Source organism: Lontra canadensis, unplaced genomic scaffold (genome assembly GCF_010015895.1).
Source record: "Lontra canadensis isolate GAN:19392208 unplaced genomic scaffold, GSC_riverotter_1.0 scaffold20, whole genome shotgun sequence".
Taxonomy (NCBI): Eukaryota; Metazoa; Chordata; class Mammalia; order Carnivora; family Mustelidae; genus Lontra; species Lontra canadensis.
The window spans coordinates 10640170-10655779 of record NW_022631014.1 but is presented as its reverse complement, the minus strand read 5'-3'; the positions used below and the strand labels follow the sequence as shown (position 1 = coordinate 10655779).

General features: G+C 36.0%; 1 protein-coding gene across 1 annotated transcript in view; it reads right to left on the bottom strand.

Moving 5' to 3' along the window:
• Positions 1 to 1293: 1293 nt before the first annotated feature.
• Positions 1294 to 15610, bottom strand: part of ZCWPW2 (zinc finger CW-type and PWWP domain containing 2) — a 93273-nt gene continuing 78956 nt past the window's right edge. The window contains exons 6-9 of the mRNA XM_032861012.1: positions 12674 to 12729; positions 11451 to 11518; positions 6034 to 6140; positions 1294 to 2719 (exon numbers count right to left, since the gene is read on the bottom strand). Coding sequence (XP_032716903.1) covers positions 2558 to 2719; positions 6034 to 6140; positions 11451 to 11518; positions 12674 to 12729 — 393 coding nt within the window. The 3' untranslated portion in view covers positions 1294 to 2557. The remainder of the gene's footprint in view (positions 2720 to 6033; positions 6141 to 11450; positions 11519 to 12673; positions 12730 to 15610) is intronic.

The following is a 15610-nucleotide window of genomic DNA, read 5'->3' as shown; positions in this document are numbered from 1 at the left end:
CACTACGTTTGTATCTTTAGGGTAAATACCCAGTAGTAAATACATATTACCCGGTAAATATGATTGCTAGATAGTACGGTAGCTCTCTTTTCAACTTTTTGAGGAATCTCCATATGGTTTTCCACAGTGGCTGCACCAGCTTGCATCCCACCAACTGTGTAGGAGGGTTCCCCTTTCTCTGCATCCTCACCAACATCTGTCATTTCCCGACTTGTTAATTTTAGCCACTTCAACCAGTGTGAGGTGGTATCTCATTGTGGTTTTGATTTGTATTTCCCTGATGCTGAGTGGATGTTGAGCATTTTTTCATGTGTCTGTTGGCCATTTGGATATCTTCTTTGCAGAAATGTCTGTTCATGTCTTTTGCCCATTTCTCGATTGGATTATTTGTTCTTTGGGTGTTGAGTTTGATAAGTTCTTTATAGATTTAATTCTAAGAAGTAACAGGAAAATGGGATCTATGACTTCTTGAGACATCTGTAGGCTCTGAATATAAAATCATAATGGGGGCGCCTCGGTGGCTCAGTGGCTTAAGCTGCTGCCTTTGGATCGGGTCATGATCTCAGGATCCTGGGATCGAGTCCCGCATCAGGCTCTCAGCTCAGCAGGGAGCCTGCTTCCCTCTCTCTCTCTGCCTACCTCTCTGCCTACTTGTGATCTCTGTCTGTCAAATAAATAAATAAAATCTTTAAAAAAAAAAAAAAGATAAAATCATAATGCCAAGAGAAAGAAGAAACGTTTTTCTGAAATGCTATGGAATAAATTCTGTTGGAGGAAAAAGAGGAAGGCTTAACTTCCACTGTTTCATATCACTGAGAAGCAAATACTATGTATTGAGAGATTATTTATTGTCACTCTGGCTCATGGAGTGGTTCTGAAAGGCAAACTCTGTCAAAGCATGGAAGTTCTGCTACACTCACCCAGTTTGGCCCAAACTTGGTATATGCTGCCCATTTCTAATATGCGTGTATTCGTTTTTTAAAGATTTATTTGAGAGAGAGAGACAGAGAAAAAGAGTGCACAAGGTGGGGAGGGATAGAGGGAGAGGGAGAAGCAGACTTCCCGCTGAGCGCAGAGCCAAATGTGGGGTTCAATTCCAGGACCCTGATATCATGACCTGAGCAGAAGTCAGCCGCTTAACTGATGAAGCCACCCACGGGCCCCTAACCTGTATGTATGCTGACCTTCAGTGAAAAGCACTGTGAATACCAAGAACTCAAGAGTTGTTCATACCTCTCCCTACTGCTGTATCCCTATATCCAATCTAATCCATCAATGCTAAAGTAGCTGGAAGCCATTCCACTCTCTCCATTTGTGCCATACTCAGGCTCTCAAAGTCTTGCACCTGAATTCCCTAAGTAGCCTCCTAATAGGCCCCCTGTCTCCGGTGTTACTCCTGCTCACTCCAACCTCTGTCTGCTGCTGGTGTGATCTTCCTGAAATGTAAAAGGGATTCCACTGTCTGAAACTCTCCACTTGGCCCCTGCAGTTACAAACTCTTCAGCCTATGTACACAGTGCAGCTCACCTGCTGTGGTGACCTTCACACCAGCACACGGTCACTCTAGTTAATTCAACAAGCAATAGGTCCGAGGGGCTGTACTGCTTTCTTCTCTCTTCAAGCTTTGGTTTTGTTTCCATGTGCTTGGAATGTCCTTTCTCTGACCCCATACTCCCAGGAGAGAGAAGGGCATGGAAAGAGTGCAAGTGTGGGCACTAGAGATGGATGCGCATTAGAACACGATGTAGAAGGACACTCACCAAAACTGTTCCTGGGAATCCCTATAGAATGGGGTTGCAGGGGAAGTGTTAAGGGAGTGATGTTGCATGATACACGTTTTGCCTGCCTACATTGCTTATGGATTTTTTTTTAGTGAGAATATACTTAACTTATCTCTTTATGTTTTCCACTACATTTTCCCATCCTCACCTTCAGAGATACTGATTCAATGGGGGAAGCATCCAGGATTCTGACCGTCTACAGCCTCCCCACCTCCCCTGAGACTCTGTTAATCAGTTTTGGGAATCGGGGTTGAAATGATTATTTCCCATAAAAGGTAACTGACACCTCTGAGAAAAGCACCAACTCTAGTATACAGTACTTTTTTATTATTTCCTTTTATTTTGTAGTAGCTTAATTCCATTACCAATATACATTCTCACGTCTCTAGTACACTTGAATTATCTGTATGAATTATAATAGCCTTGACGGCCATCTAAATAGCCACATTTGAATAAAGGGCCTAAATAAATCATTGTAAAGCATGTGTTTGTGCAGTAAGTTTATAAACCATTTTAAAACTAAGGCACACAAGAAAAAAATCTATAAATACAAATATCAGGGCTTCTTAAATCCTAAATTTTTATTACTAATTTAAGTACCATTTGATTGATTCTCAAAACAATGGCTATTCTCAAAGTATAAAATAGAAAGTCATTATAAATATCAGCTTTGGTATAACATACACCTATTTCCCTATTTTCAAGCTTTTGACTTTTGGGAAAATATAAACATGTAAGTGTCTTTATAACTAGCCTTTGAAAATATTTATAACACCCTAAAATTCAGACATTAGAGCATCTATTTCTTTAAATTTGTTAGTTATACTTTCAATACATTCTCCAGCTTTTAATTTTATGCCATCAATTACAAGATAGTCCTCTTCATAGTGGTTTTCGAATGGACTGCCTGCTGGGACTTCAGAGCTGCATTTAGTTAACTGTAAAAATAACCATACAATTCATCAGAACTACATCAAATTTACTGGAAGATCAGGCTTGATTATTTGAACAAAGTGTAAAGTAGTCAGTAACTGCACAACCACAGCAGTGACACAAAGAGTTCTATTATGCTGGTGGTCAAATAATGATCCCCATGTGGAACAGAATGTATAGTAAATGTGTTAATATAAGAAGAACTGACTATTCAAGGCCCTATCTCTTTTCCCCAACTTTATACATTTTTAGTTTTCATTTTAAGCTTTGGGAAAACATTTCAATCTATGAATTTTGCTACATTTGTTTTCTACATTTGTTTATTTTTAAGGTTATCATTATAGGGAATACAACTTAAAACTAAGTCACAATTTCTATGGCTATCTTCTCATAAGCCTCTGTATTGCTTAAGAATAGCCATCGTTTGGTCTAGCTCAGTAGGAAGGGACACTAGTAAAAACAATGCAAATATCTATAAACACACACAAGATTTATAACTTCAAGTTTCATTAAAGATAGAGCGAACTTCCATGAAATGAAGAAAAAGAATAATTTATACAAGTATTTTCACATATCAAAAAATGTACCTTTTAATACAAATAATTATTCACTAAACTCTGTCTTATTTATATATGGCTTATCTAATTCAGGTGGATTTTATAAAAATCTGATATTAATTCCCTCCCATTGCTTGCAAAGCCGGGGCATGACAACCAATGTTAGCTAAAGAAGAGTGTAATTAGGAAGGAGACTCTACTAAGGAAAATAATCTCATAAAACATTTCAGTGACAAATAGAAAAGAATTTTGATTATCCACGTGTGTATACCTTTTTTTTTTTTTTTCAAATGTTGCTACTCTCACCTATTGGTATAAGTGCTAGAGAGTAATCAACCTGAATCCTCATATGTGAAATGACAGATGAAAACACTATCAAATTTACAACTTTGGAAAGAGCTCAAACAATACCTGCTCAGAGAGTAAACATGTTCAGAACATTAAAATTATCAGGTGGCTCTTTTGTGGAGGTTATAGCTTGTAAGAGGTCACTTTCTCCTGCAAACACAACGCAGCTCCAGTTTTAAGTGGTGTTAACTTTGGAGGCCATGTTAATTTTCCCTACTAACTTAGAAAAAGCAAGCAAGAAAAAGAAAAGAAAAGAAAAAAAAGAAACCCCTGAGGTGATCATTTCTTTTCTTTTAAACTGGAAATTGTTGCAGCTTTGATAGTTGGTTTCATTGCTATTCTCCTCATTTAAAAGTGAACAAGGCCCTAAATATACTGAACCTGGTGTGAATGCCAGGCTTACAAAGCTCATTGAGGAGAAGGGCTTATGAACCAGTCTGCAGGGGGCACTCACCTGCCTGCCAGCAAGTTAAGATGGTTAATTTTTACAATTCCTCAATGGCTTTTGAAAGCATAAAATATTGCAAGCATCTAAAACAAAAAGCAAGCTCCTGCCTGGTAATATATTGAAACTATGTATTTTACCTCAAGAAATAAAAATCAGAAGTCATTTTCTGTTCTATCACGTTACTGGTTATAATGGTAAAATAGAAGCCAATTCTGTGGCTGTAAAAGCTCCAGGACATCTCTATAAAAATCATCCTGGCTGGAGTTTTGAAAAGGCAAACTGCAAAGACTGAAAACACATTGCACAAAACCATATGGTGCTCCAACAAAGCACACATTTGCTGGGAAAGAATAATTTGTATATTAATTATGTGTATATAATATATATGTCACCAACCTACAGATCTTGTTTCATTTGTTAGGAAAAAATAATTTGTATATTAATTACATATATATAATATATATGTCACCAATCTATAGATCTGGTTTTATGGAAGGTAGGATCTATACAGAGAAAACGAGTTTTTTCAAAAAAGAACTCTAATTGGAAAAATGGCATTCACAACCATGCAATTCAAATACAGGTTGATATTGCTGGGGCCAATTAAGCAGGCTATGGTTTTCAAATTGGTAAGAGTTTTTAGCATTAATTTTATTTTCTTTTAGCATATTGATCTCTTTAACTGTAAATCCTGTATATTCTGATTTATAAGTCAAGAAGGGAGGTGTTTATGGATCATCTTTTTTCTTGTTGGAGTCCTGAATGAAATCATGCAATTGGGCAGTCTGCCAAAGTGTGTAAACAACCTTGTCCATATACAAATTCACCTTTTTAAGCATCTGAGAAGAGACAGACTCCGGAATGGGTAGTTGCTCAAAGTGAGAATGTGGGAAAAGAGATGAAGTAAGGAAATCTCAGCCCTTATTCTCTCCAGTGCCTGCCACTGCCAATTCTCATCTGTAATAACAGCTGACCTTAGAAGTCAGTTTCTATGCAAAGTACTTTTCCTGGTTTGTCTTATTTAAAAAAAATCCTCTGAGGCATGTGATAAGGAACTGTGCCAAATTACACAAGTTGTCAGTGGCCGGACTAGGACTGGGACATTGATATTCTATTCCAGAGTTAGCACTCCGAACCACTGTGCTCTCTCGACTCCAGGCACAGTATATATCTACGTGAATGAATGAGAGAATGAATGAAACCTTAAGGGTACAGGACCTCTTGCTGCCATTTTTCTCCCTATTTCGAGAACAGCTGTACTGCCTTGTGGAAGTGCCTGTCTTATGACTTATTTTTCTCACACCTACCACATTGCTGCTCTGTATTAATCACCTGGGCTTGTGCCCTCATTTTATTTGCATGAACCTGGAGCTGATGTGCTGAGCAATTTGTCAACCAACTTAAAATTTATGTTGTCACATACAAATACTGAATAAAGTAAGCACACACTTACTTAGCCCAACATAGGTAGCCAAAAGAAAAAAAATGGAAAATTCTAGCTCCGGTGTGTTAATAATGAGGTCTGTCCCTACAGAGGTTGTCCCTGTGCCTGAACCAGACAGGGCAGATGTCCTAGCAAGCTGCTCTCAGCCTGGCCCGTCTTTTCCTGACTGTGAAGATCTGCAGTAATGGAGAGGTCTGTCTGCTGTGGTGCCCAATCAGCTACTGTGAGCCCCTCCTCCATTCTTTCTTCATGTCAACCTCAAAGACCTGAAACACAAAGAGCTCCTCCGCTCACAGATTTTTTTTTTTTTTTCAAAGACTGATAGATGTATTCTGACTTTTCAACAGGCTGCTAGTTTATTATTCACTTCAGGATAATCAAGGACTCAAATTTCAGAAGGGAATAGAAATTCTCCATATAATTAAAACGTACATCCAGAAAAAATGCCTGCCACTGAAAGAATCTGAAGTTGCCATTTAGGCCTGATCACGATGACCAGGCTACCTTCGCTCCTGCATTTACCTCCTCTCCATGCTCCTCTATGGGCTCATCAGGTGCCCCTGTGGGGTCTAGCGCCTGCTGTAGCATTTGCTCCAGCTCCTTCAGTAAAACTTCGGTCTCAGAAACAACTAGAAAACATCGGTAAAAAAATGTTACATTTTAATTAATTCCATCAAATCCATAAACTTAACTGCCCCCGAAGAGAAAACTGTCTAAATGTTACAAGATAAAAAATAAATATTTTGTATGATTTTCCCATGTGACCTCTGCCTGATGCAACGTAATTATGGATTTCCAGGTGAATATTTTACAATTATTCCTTTAAAAATGTAGGTGATATTCTTGCCATGATCACAAAAAGCTCACTAGAAGTGGTTTTTGTTTTGTTTTTTTAAATCAGGGACAAACTAAATTGTTTTTTTATAAACCAAGGGTCAGCAAACTCTTCCTGTGAAGGGACAGAGAGTAAATATTGCAGGCTTTGTGGTTTCTGTCACAACCACTCAATTCTGCTGCTACAGTCCAAACTCTACACATGTACCTAAACAAATGAGAGTGACTATGTTCCTATCAAACTTTATTTACAATAGCAAGTGGCTTGTGGGCCACAGTTTGTCATCCCTACAGTAAACTCTTACTGTTTAAAAGGGGAAACCACGTAATTAAGTGGCCAGGTTAAACACAGGCTACTCTATTCCTAATTCAAATACCAACGCATCTTAACTGCTTAGTCTGATATCTATCTGCAGCTATATCTATACGTAGATATATATTTTAAATACCACACTAAAACAAAATTTGTGTGTGTGTGTGTACACTGTGACATGAATTCACTGAACTTGCTGAGATAAAATAATAACCCACACAAGAAATAAACTACTATTATATAACTATAGACTCAACTACTGATTAATAACATGCAGTTGAAATCCTGACATAAATAGAATAGACATTTTTGTTTGATATAGTCTTGTTGAAGTAAAAATCAAGGAAACCACGTGTGGCCTGTTGTTCTGTACAACAGACAGATGGAGATTCTGAGAAGTCCTTCCAAAGGCAACATGATTCAAAGATAAAGGCCATGAATATACACCCCATCATTTTCCACTCTGGTGACAAAAATCTGACATACCACCTCCTATTATCCACCATTCTTTGGCAGGTCACCAAAAATCACACTAGGTAGAGCAGATCAAAGTTCATGGAACTTGAAAATAGACCGAAACAGGACATACGCTTTCAAGCTAAAATATTATCGATGAATATGGAAGCAAGACATTCTCAGCACTAAGTTTTAATCTAATTATTGAACATATTTTAAAATTTTCTAACTAATCAGTTTAGGAAGAGTACATATGATATATGAATCCCTGGCATCCTTATAAACTAAGCATGTTGGAAGGTAAAAAACAGAGATTGTTAATGTGAAAAGTTTTATGTTTCCTTTTCTCTAGTCCAAAAGAATCGATATTTTATTAGTCTTCCTTGTTGATAATTTTCTCTTATCTTTTACTCATAAGAAGGAAATTTTAAAATTTTGCTAGAACATTTTTAAATAATAGTGTTAAATAAAGTCATGGGAGGTTATGAAATAGAAAATTTTCCCTTTCTTGGTTGTCACTACAGTATAAAAGAACAATTTTTAGTTAACATTTTTCACATTACAATTTTATCTACAAAAATGGATTTTCTGTCAATACTTATCACTTGCCCCAAGTATTTTTATGTTCACTCAATATTCAAATAATATCAATTATTTGCCTACTAAGCGCAAGGGACTCGAGAGTAGGCACGGACCAATGAACCTTCCTGGCCATCATCTCTTTCCAGCCAATCTTAGGTTTTCTCTATGAAGACTTCTTTCAAAACAGTTTGAAAGTAGCTTTCTGATAAGCCATTTGCATACCACAGAACCAATTCCTATGTTTAAAAACACAACAAAAACTGTAACTGACCTTTTAGATGTGTCCACATATCTATGTGTTTCTGTGTAATTGCTAAAGCATAAGAACACAGAATTTAAACTATTATATTCTAAAACAATGGTATTCAAAATTTGGTAGGCATAAGAATCTCATGGAGAATTTACTAAAAAAACATGAAGGCAACCCATGTCTACTGAATCAGAATTTTCTAGAGGTATGTACACTTATATTGAAGCAATTTTGTTAATGGAGTTAACCTCTCTTTATGATAGATTTCCTACTTAGTAACCTGTTACTCAACAGAAACTACTTGTGATTATCTTCACACTGATTCTCCAGTCCCACTCACAGAATTGTGTTTTCCTACTTTACATTCTGAGTCTATGGAAATTGATACTGACATTTAATGCACTGTTGAGAAGATGGATTTTGAGCTATGCTGTAAAGGAAAAATGGTACGCAAACATCTTTATATTTCTAAGGCTAGGCTAAAATACAATCAATTTATGATAATGAATGTCATTGCTGAATGGCATTGTAGGCCCTCCATTTTCAAGTGATGTGGAAAAATATGTACACTGCCTTTTGATCAAAGGGTAGACAAAGTAATGGATGACTTCATAAATCAACCAGGGTTCATAACACCGACTTGATTGATGTCAAATTCTGCTGCTAGAGCAATGGGAGGTTTGCTTTTCTAAATACGTATTCGTATATTGTAAACTGATAGAGTTCAAAAATAATTCTTAAGAAACAGCAGTTACAGTAATCTACAAACTAGCTTATCAAAATTGGCCAATGATATCCTCCAAAGATAGGGACAGAATGAATGCCTTTGCTGATTGCATGACCAATCATCTTCTATCAATACTGATTATCTTGTAGTTTCTGGGACTTGTTTCAATTTGTTGTTTAGAGTAAAGTGGTAGTATTACAGTTATTCCATCACGCAAGAGAAAGTTTTTTTAAAAAGTAAGAAAAAGGTGTCTCTTACACCAAAGTCCATATCTGGCTTTTAAAAATGAATTTTTATAAAATAATCTGTGTATTTTTTCCATCCTGATGAGAAGTAATTTACTCTTGGTCTCAATAAATCAGTTGCTATTTTAAAAGTCTTCAAATGTACATTTATGGAGTTTCTCCAATCTTTACTCTTCTACTAAATGTTTAAGAAAGCTGTTTATTTCCTTATGTTAAGGGGCTACTGGTAAGGCTGCCTACCCCAAAGCTGGCATTGAAAAATACCATCTGCAGTAAACTTTCAGGGTCATTTCAATATTGAAATTTTGAAGGCATTCTTTTTTTTTTTTTCCAAAGATTTTATTTATTTATTTGAAAGACAGAGATCACAAACAGGCAGAGAAGCAGGCAGAGAGAGAGGAGAAAGCAGGCTCCCTGCTGAGCAGAGAGCCCGATGTGGGGCTCGATCCCAGGACGCTGGGATCATGACGCGAGCTGAAGGCAGAGGCTTTAACCCACTGAGCCACCCAGGCACCCCTAGATATTATTTTATCTCCCATCTCCCCACCCGCCTGTCTCTCTGCCTACTTGTGATCTCTGTCAAATAAATAAATAATATCTTAAAAAAAATAATAACTACCTTATTTACTTCTTACGATCTTACAAGGGCTAAATAAATATATATAAAGTGAAGACACAGTAATTTTTACAGGTGTTGGCTATCATTATTACTATTGGTATTATTATTTCATATAGATGAATTTTCTTGTTCCTAAGCACTGGGGAAAAAATGAGGTAGAGGGACAATACAAACATAATTCATAATATTCTTTGTAGTAATTTTCCCCCAAACATAGATATGCTCCACAAATAGCTATTTCTTAGATTAAATCTGCATAGCCATGGGCATACAGTTTAAATTATTTAATGATTCCTCAACTTTTTCTATTAATTTCAGAAATCTTCTCCTTGTTGGATAAGAGGGTTTGTACTGCATGTCTTTATCACAGATGAAGCAACTGACACTTGGGCAGGTAAAGTAGCTACACTTAATTAGCTCTCCTCCCGACCTCTAATTAAGGAAGAGAGAAAAGCAAAGGGTAGAGTTTATAACCCAGAAAGGAACAGCAAATCTGGGCAGTAGGCTGATGGGAGACTTTATTTTAGCACCTGGGAATGTAAGGAAAATGGCTCCAATTTGCACTTGATCTAGGACTGATGCTACCTCAAGCCAAGAACTAAAGGAGTGATTTCAGAGACTTAGATCAAGGGATACACTGAAATATGAGTAGGGGTAAAAAACTAAGGCGGGGATAATTTACTGAAAAATAACCACTCTTTCAAGAAGTAGTCAGCTCTTGCAAAGAACACAGCAGACTAGATGTTTATGCTTTTTATTTGTTTGAAATGGGATAAAGGAGTAAAACACAAATCAGGTTAAAGATTTGAACAATTAACTATTGAGACTTGAGAGGTACACAGAATGTGAGACTCCTGAAAGGGTGTCAGTGGATAACTATGGGAATGCATTCACTCATTTATGCAGCAGAGTGATTTCCAATCAATGGATTCCTGGCTATGATGGCTTTCTTCCTCAGTAGCCCCTGTGAGTCAGAGGCAGAAAGGATCCCAGCACTGGAGCCCTCAGCTGCAGTACCAAGGTCTCCTAGTGAGAATTCAGTCCAGGGATAAACTGACTTTTTTGCCTTTCTACAGGAATATCTGAAGTAATCATGTGAGGCAAAAGGACAACATAGCCAAGAAAAGGCACCTAAGTTAGCAGGAAAGTAGCAGCAGAATAAATTTAAGAAGAGATAGAAAGAATAGAATTTTGTAGTGGTTTAGGAGAGGAACAAAAGATTAAAAAAAATTAACTACTTTGTCCTTCTTCTGACTGCTTTCCTTTCTTTTAATAAGGCTAAAGATGGATGGCTTATTTAGTCAGTTGAAACACAGTGCCATAGAACACTGGGGGTGGCTATAAAGGAAAGGAAATATGGCGTGGATAACTTCTTGGGGGTTAATGGGCTTTGGAACCTCTTTGTGTGGTTGCCAAAGTTTCATCTTGCAAATAAGCATTTGCCTGCTTTTCAAGACTAACGAAAATGAAGGAAGAGTAAAGCGCTTTTGAAAACTAAAACTTTCTCCCTGCATTCCACATTCTCCCTACTGTGTTCTAATACCAACGGCAATTAATTCAGCTGGAAGCCCCACGCTGCTGCTTTTCTTCTTTCTCTCCCTCTGGCACCCCGAGGACCCCAATAATTTTTGAATGGAGAGGTCTGGATTTTAATGTATTGATGTGGGTATTTCCTCCCACAGCCACTGGTGCTTTATTTTTAAAAAAATTAAATATGTGACGGAGCCAGAGAAAATTTAATTTATGGGAACAGAAACCTAAAGACAACTGAAGAGATCTAGTATGTAAATCAATACCCAAAATGACCCACTAGCAGTTCTCATCAATATTTTTTTTCTTCCAAAAATTACAACTACATTTGGTAGAATTAAATAGAAGTAAAGGAACTAAGAGCAGGAGAGGCCTTCACATACCCATGTTTTCCTTTGATAAGGCATCATCTGAACAAACATTTTCAAAAGAGCATTTTAAAATAGCTTTCCTAGGAAAAGAATTTGACAGATTTAGTTTCAAAAGATCAATAATGTATACTTCAATGGCCATTTTTTGCATATTCATTGATAATTATAAATTATGAATATATTTCTTTATCTTGAGGTACTTTTCCTTGGTTGGTTTATACAGTTAAGACAGCATGATACAGTGAAAAAACCAAAAAGAAATAATATTGATCTAAGCTTTCATCTGGTGAAAAGCACTAATGATCTACCAAGTACCTTATATAGGCTTTTTCATGTAATCTTCCCCTAAAAAACCTACTAAGGAATTGCTACTCTCATTTTATAAAGAAATTGAAGCTCTGAGAAATTGAGAAATTTGACAATGTAGGAAATGGTTGAGCATGACACAGCTAAATTCTGTCAGACTGCAAAATCCATGCTTTTCCCATGACACTGTATTGCTGACTTAAAGTCGGAAAAAATTGGTTCAAATGCATTTTCTCTAACCATAAAATCTTGAGAAAGCCACTTAGTTTCTCTAAGTCATAAGTTTTTCATCTTTTAAATAGAGATGATTATGATATACTTCCTATTTGATGGGGTTATTGTGAAGTATAACTAAGATAAGTCAGTAAGGCCTTTTTAAAAATTTAATTATTCATCCTCTGAAGAAGGACAAAGAATAAGAGAAGGACTATCATATCGGAGTCAGACTTTGTCGTTGAGCAGGACTCCTTTTAATACAGCACTGATTACAATTCTTCAAAAAAATACGTAAATAAACTGTGTGGTTGGCTCAATGATAAACACTAAAACTTGTCATCAGTGGTTTATCAGTTCATTATAAAGTCCCGTTTCTGGTTTGCACTATTTTTAAACCAAACACCTGCTTCTCATCTGCTTGCTCACATGATATTAATCTTCACTAGTTCTGCTTCAACATATTTGTATAAACATAAAACTTTCTCCATACTCTAAAACTACTACTTATCACCTTAATTCTTATTTCTTAATAATTTATCTTAATTATTAAGAAATAATTTATTTCTTAATTCTCATCATCTCTAATTCTTCTAGAAAATTTTGATGTTTTCCTAGAGAAAAAGAATCAAGAATCAGGGGGAAATGTCATAATAATTAATCCAATGTATATATACATTTCAATTTTATCATAATACTTTTCGTAAAAAAAATACCTTTTCCTTCTAAATTTGGGCTTCTTCTTTTCTGTTGTGTTTTTGGAAACTTGCATCTATAAAATAACAAAATGACAAGTTAGTTCAAATGGGACTAGATGAGTTCAGTAAGATAATGGTCCTATATGGTCCAAGTAATTTAGTACAGAAGAAAAACTCTGGCCCACTGCTTTCAAACAGTTGACTTGGAACACCAAGTCAACCATTTCATAGTCACTACAATTACACTGATCTGCTCAACTTTCAGGAATAGTAGACTAATCCAACATGAGTCCCCCTCTCCCACGTCCACTCCCCCTTCTCACTTCACAAACATATAATAACACTAGGTAAAACAATCTTTAAGCTTTAAAACATACATGACCTTTTTTTTTTTTTTTAAAGATTTTATTTATTTATTTGACAGAGAGAGATCACAAGTAGACAGAGAGGCAGGCAGAGAGAGAGAGAGGGAAGCAGGCTCCCTGCTGAGCAGAGAGCCTGATGCTGGACTCGATCCCAGGACCCTGAGATCATGACCTGAGCTGATGGCAGCGGCTCAACCCACTGAGCCACCCAGGCGCCCCATATATGACCTTTAAAGGAGGAAAAAGAACTATACATATGCCAGAAACATGAGGAGTGCAAATGTATACAGATAGGAAGTGACATGGTAAAGGCCTACAAAAAATGTATACCAGGATAATGCCGAAGGGGTTTGGGATTTTAATATCTAGGCAAAGACAAGATGTGGAGAAACTGGCACCTCCATACATTGTTGGTGGGAACGTGAAATGGAGCCACTTTGGAATACAGTTTGACAGTTCTTCAAGATGTTAAACAGAGAATTACCTTATGATTCAGCAATTCTACTCCTAAGTATATACCCAAGAGAAATAAAAACATTATGTCCATATAATAAATTGCATATAAATGTTCATAGCAGCATTATTCATAATAGCTGCAAAGTAGAAACAACCCAATGTCCAACCTAATGGATAGATAATAGTCTATCCATACAATGGAATATTATTTAACCTTTAAAAACAACAAAGTCATGTTAATACTAAAACAGAATCAATCTTGAAGCCATTATGCTAAGTGGAAAGTGAAAAAGTCAGACATAAAGACCACACGGTATGACACCACTTATCCAAAATGTCCATAAAAAGGCAAATCCATAGAGACAGAGATATATTAGTAGTTGTCAGGGATTAGTGGAAGATGGGAAATGGGCAGTGACTGCTAATGGGTATGAGGTTTCCTTTGGGATGATGAAGAAATGTTCTAAATTTATATAGTGGTATTGATTGCAAAACTGTGATTATACTAAAAACCACTAAACTGCAAACTTGAAATGAGTGAATAAATTACATCTCAATGAAGGTATAATTTTTTAAAAATTTGGTGACATGGAAAAATGGAAAGTAAGGAGATAGAATAGAATGTACCAATGATTAACAAAAGGAACCCAATGTAGCAGTATTACTGTTAGAAAAAAGCATAATCAGAGATAAAAAAGGGTTATTATCTAATGCTAAAAGAAATGATCTACCCAGAAAATATAGCAGTCCTGACCTGTATATACCTAGAATCTCAGCCTTAAAATATATAAAACAGAAAAGAATTACAAGTAGAAACTAATAACCTATAGTTAAAATGAGATACTTTACTTCTCATACAAAGGTGATAAAGTAAAAAAATTAGCAAAGAAACAGGAGCGTTCAACACCACAAATAATAAATTTAGTCTAATAAACACATATCAACCCTAGCACTGAATAATTAAGGAATACATAGCTTTCAAGCCTGAAACATTCACAAATTTGATCACCTACTAGGTCACAAAGGAAGCCTCAAAGTATTAAAGTAATTTATTTTACAGACGACAGTCACTGGCTAAAATGCAATAAAATAAAAACTCAAAACTCAAAAGATGGCTGAATAAATTTGTAATCAATTCATAGATGTAGAATAATTATATTCTCCCATGAACCTATCCATGATAAGAGTTATGATCTATGTCATTTAGATCAGAATCAATTTGCCCTCATCTCCTAAGACAGAACCTCAATGCAACTGTCACCTCAATGTTTGTTAGCTTCTTTTATTTGTCTTTTCGCTTTAACCTGCTAAAGTGAGCAGTTTCTTAGCCCATTTTGTCTAAATCTTTCACAGTTACATTGATCTTAATTTTACTGATCCTGAATCAAGCATCCACACTGCAAGGGTGGGAACAATTTTTTTTTTTACATATCAAATGTTCAGCAGCTAGCAGAGTGCCATTCACATTGTATGCTCAAAAGCATTAACTATAATGAGATGAAGGTTGAATTTAATAACTCTCAAAGCATTATTAAACAGCTTAAATACCTTAATAACCATTCGAAAGAAGTTTGTATAAAACACTCAGGGAATTCATATTATGATGCTAAATCATAGGTTTTTTGTGTGTGTGGTTTTGTGTGTGTGTGTGTGATCTGCAACCACAAGGTAATATTCAAATATTTTTCCAGCCTTGTTTCATATATATACACATAAAAGTAAATAAGGCAAAAAAGTATATGGAAATATTATTGTCTAACTCATTGTTCCACATCTCCAAAGACAATGTAGAGCTACTATTTCTATCTTGTTATTCACGATCAGCCTAAATTATGTGCATATTTGAGTATAAAGTGAAAGAGTTGCTACAAGGAGAAATAAGATTAAAGTAACAAAGTACAAACTACTTTATAGGTATTAATAGGAGGAAATACCGTTAAATACCTACCATAAATCAGGAAGATTTCTGTTAGAGATAATAAATTCCTTTCTACTTTCTTAAATACTCCATAGCAGCCAAAAATGAACTAGTCAGTATTGCCAAATGCCCTGTACTTTCCAGCTCGAAGCCTTGATAAAATATGCTATGATGGAGAAGAGCATGGAATTTGAAATGACAGGATCATGATCTGAA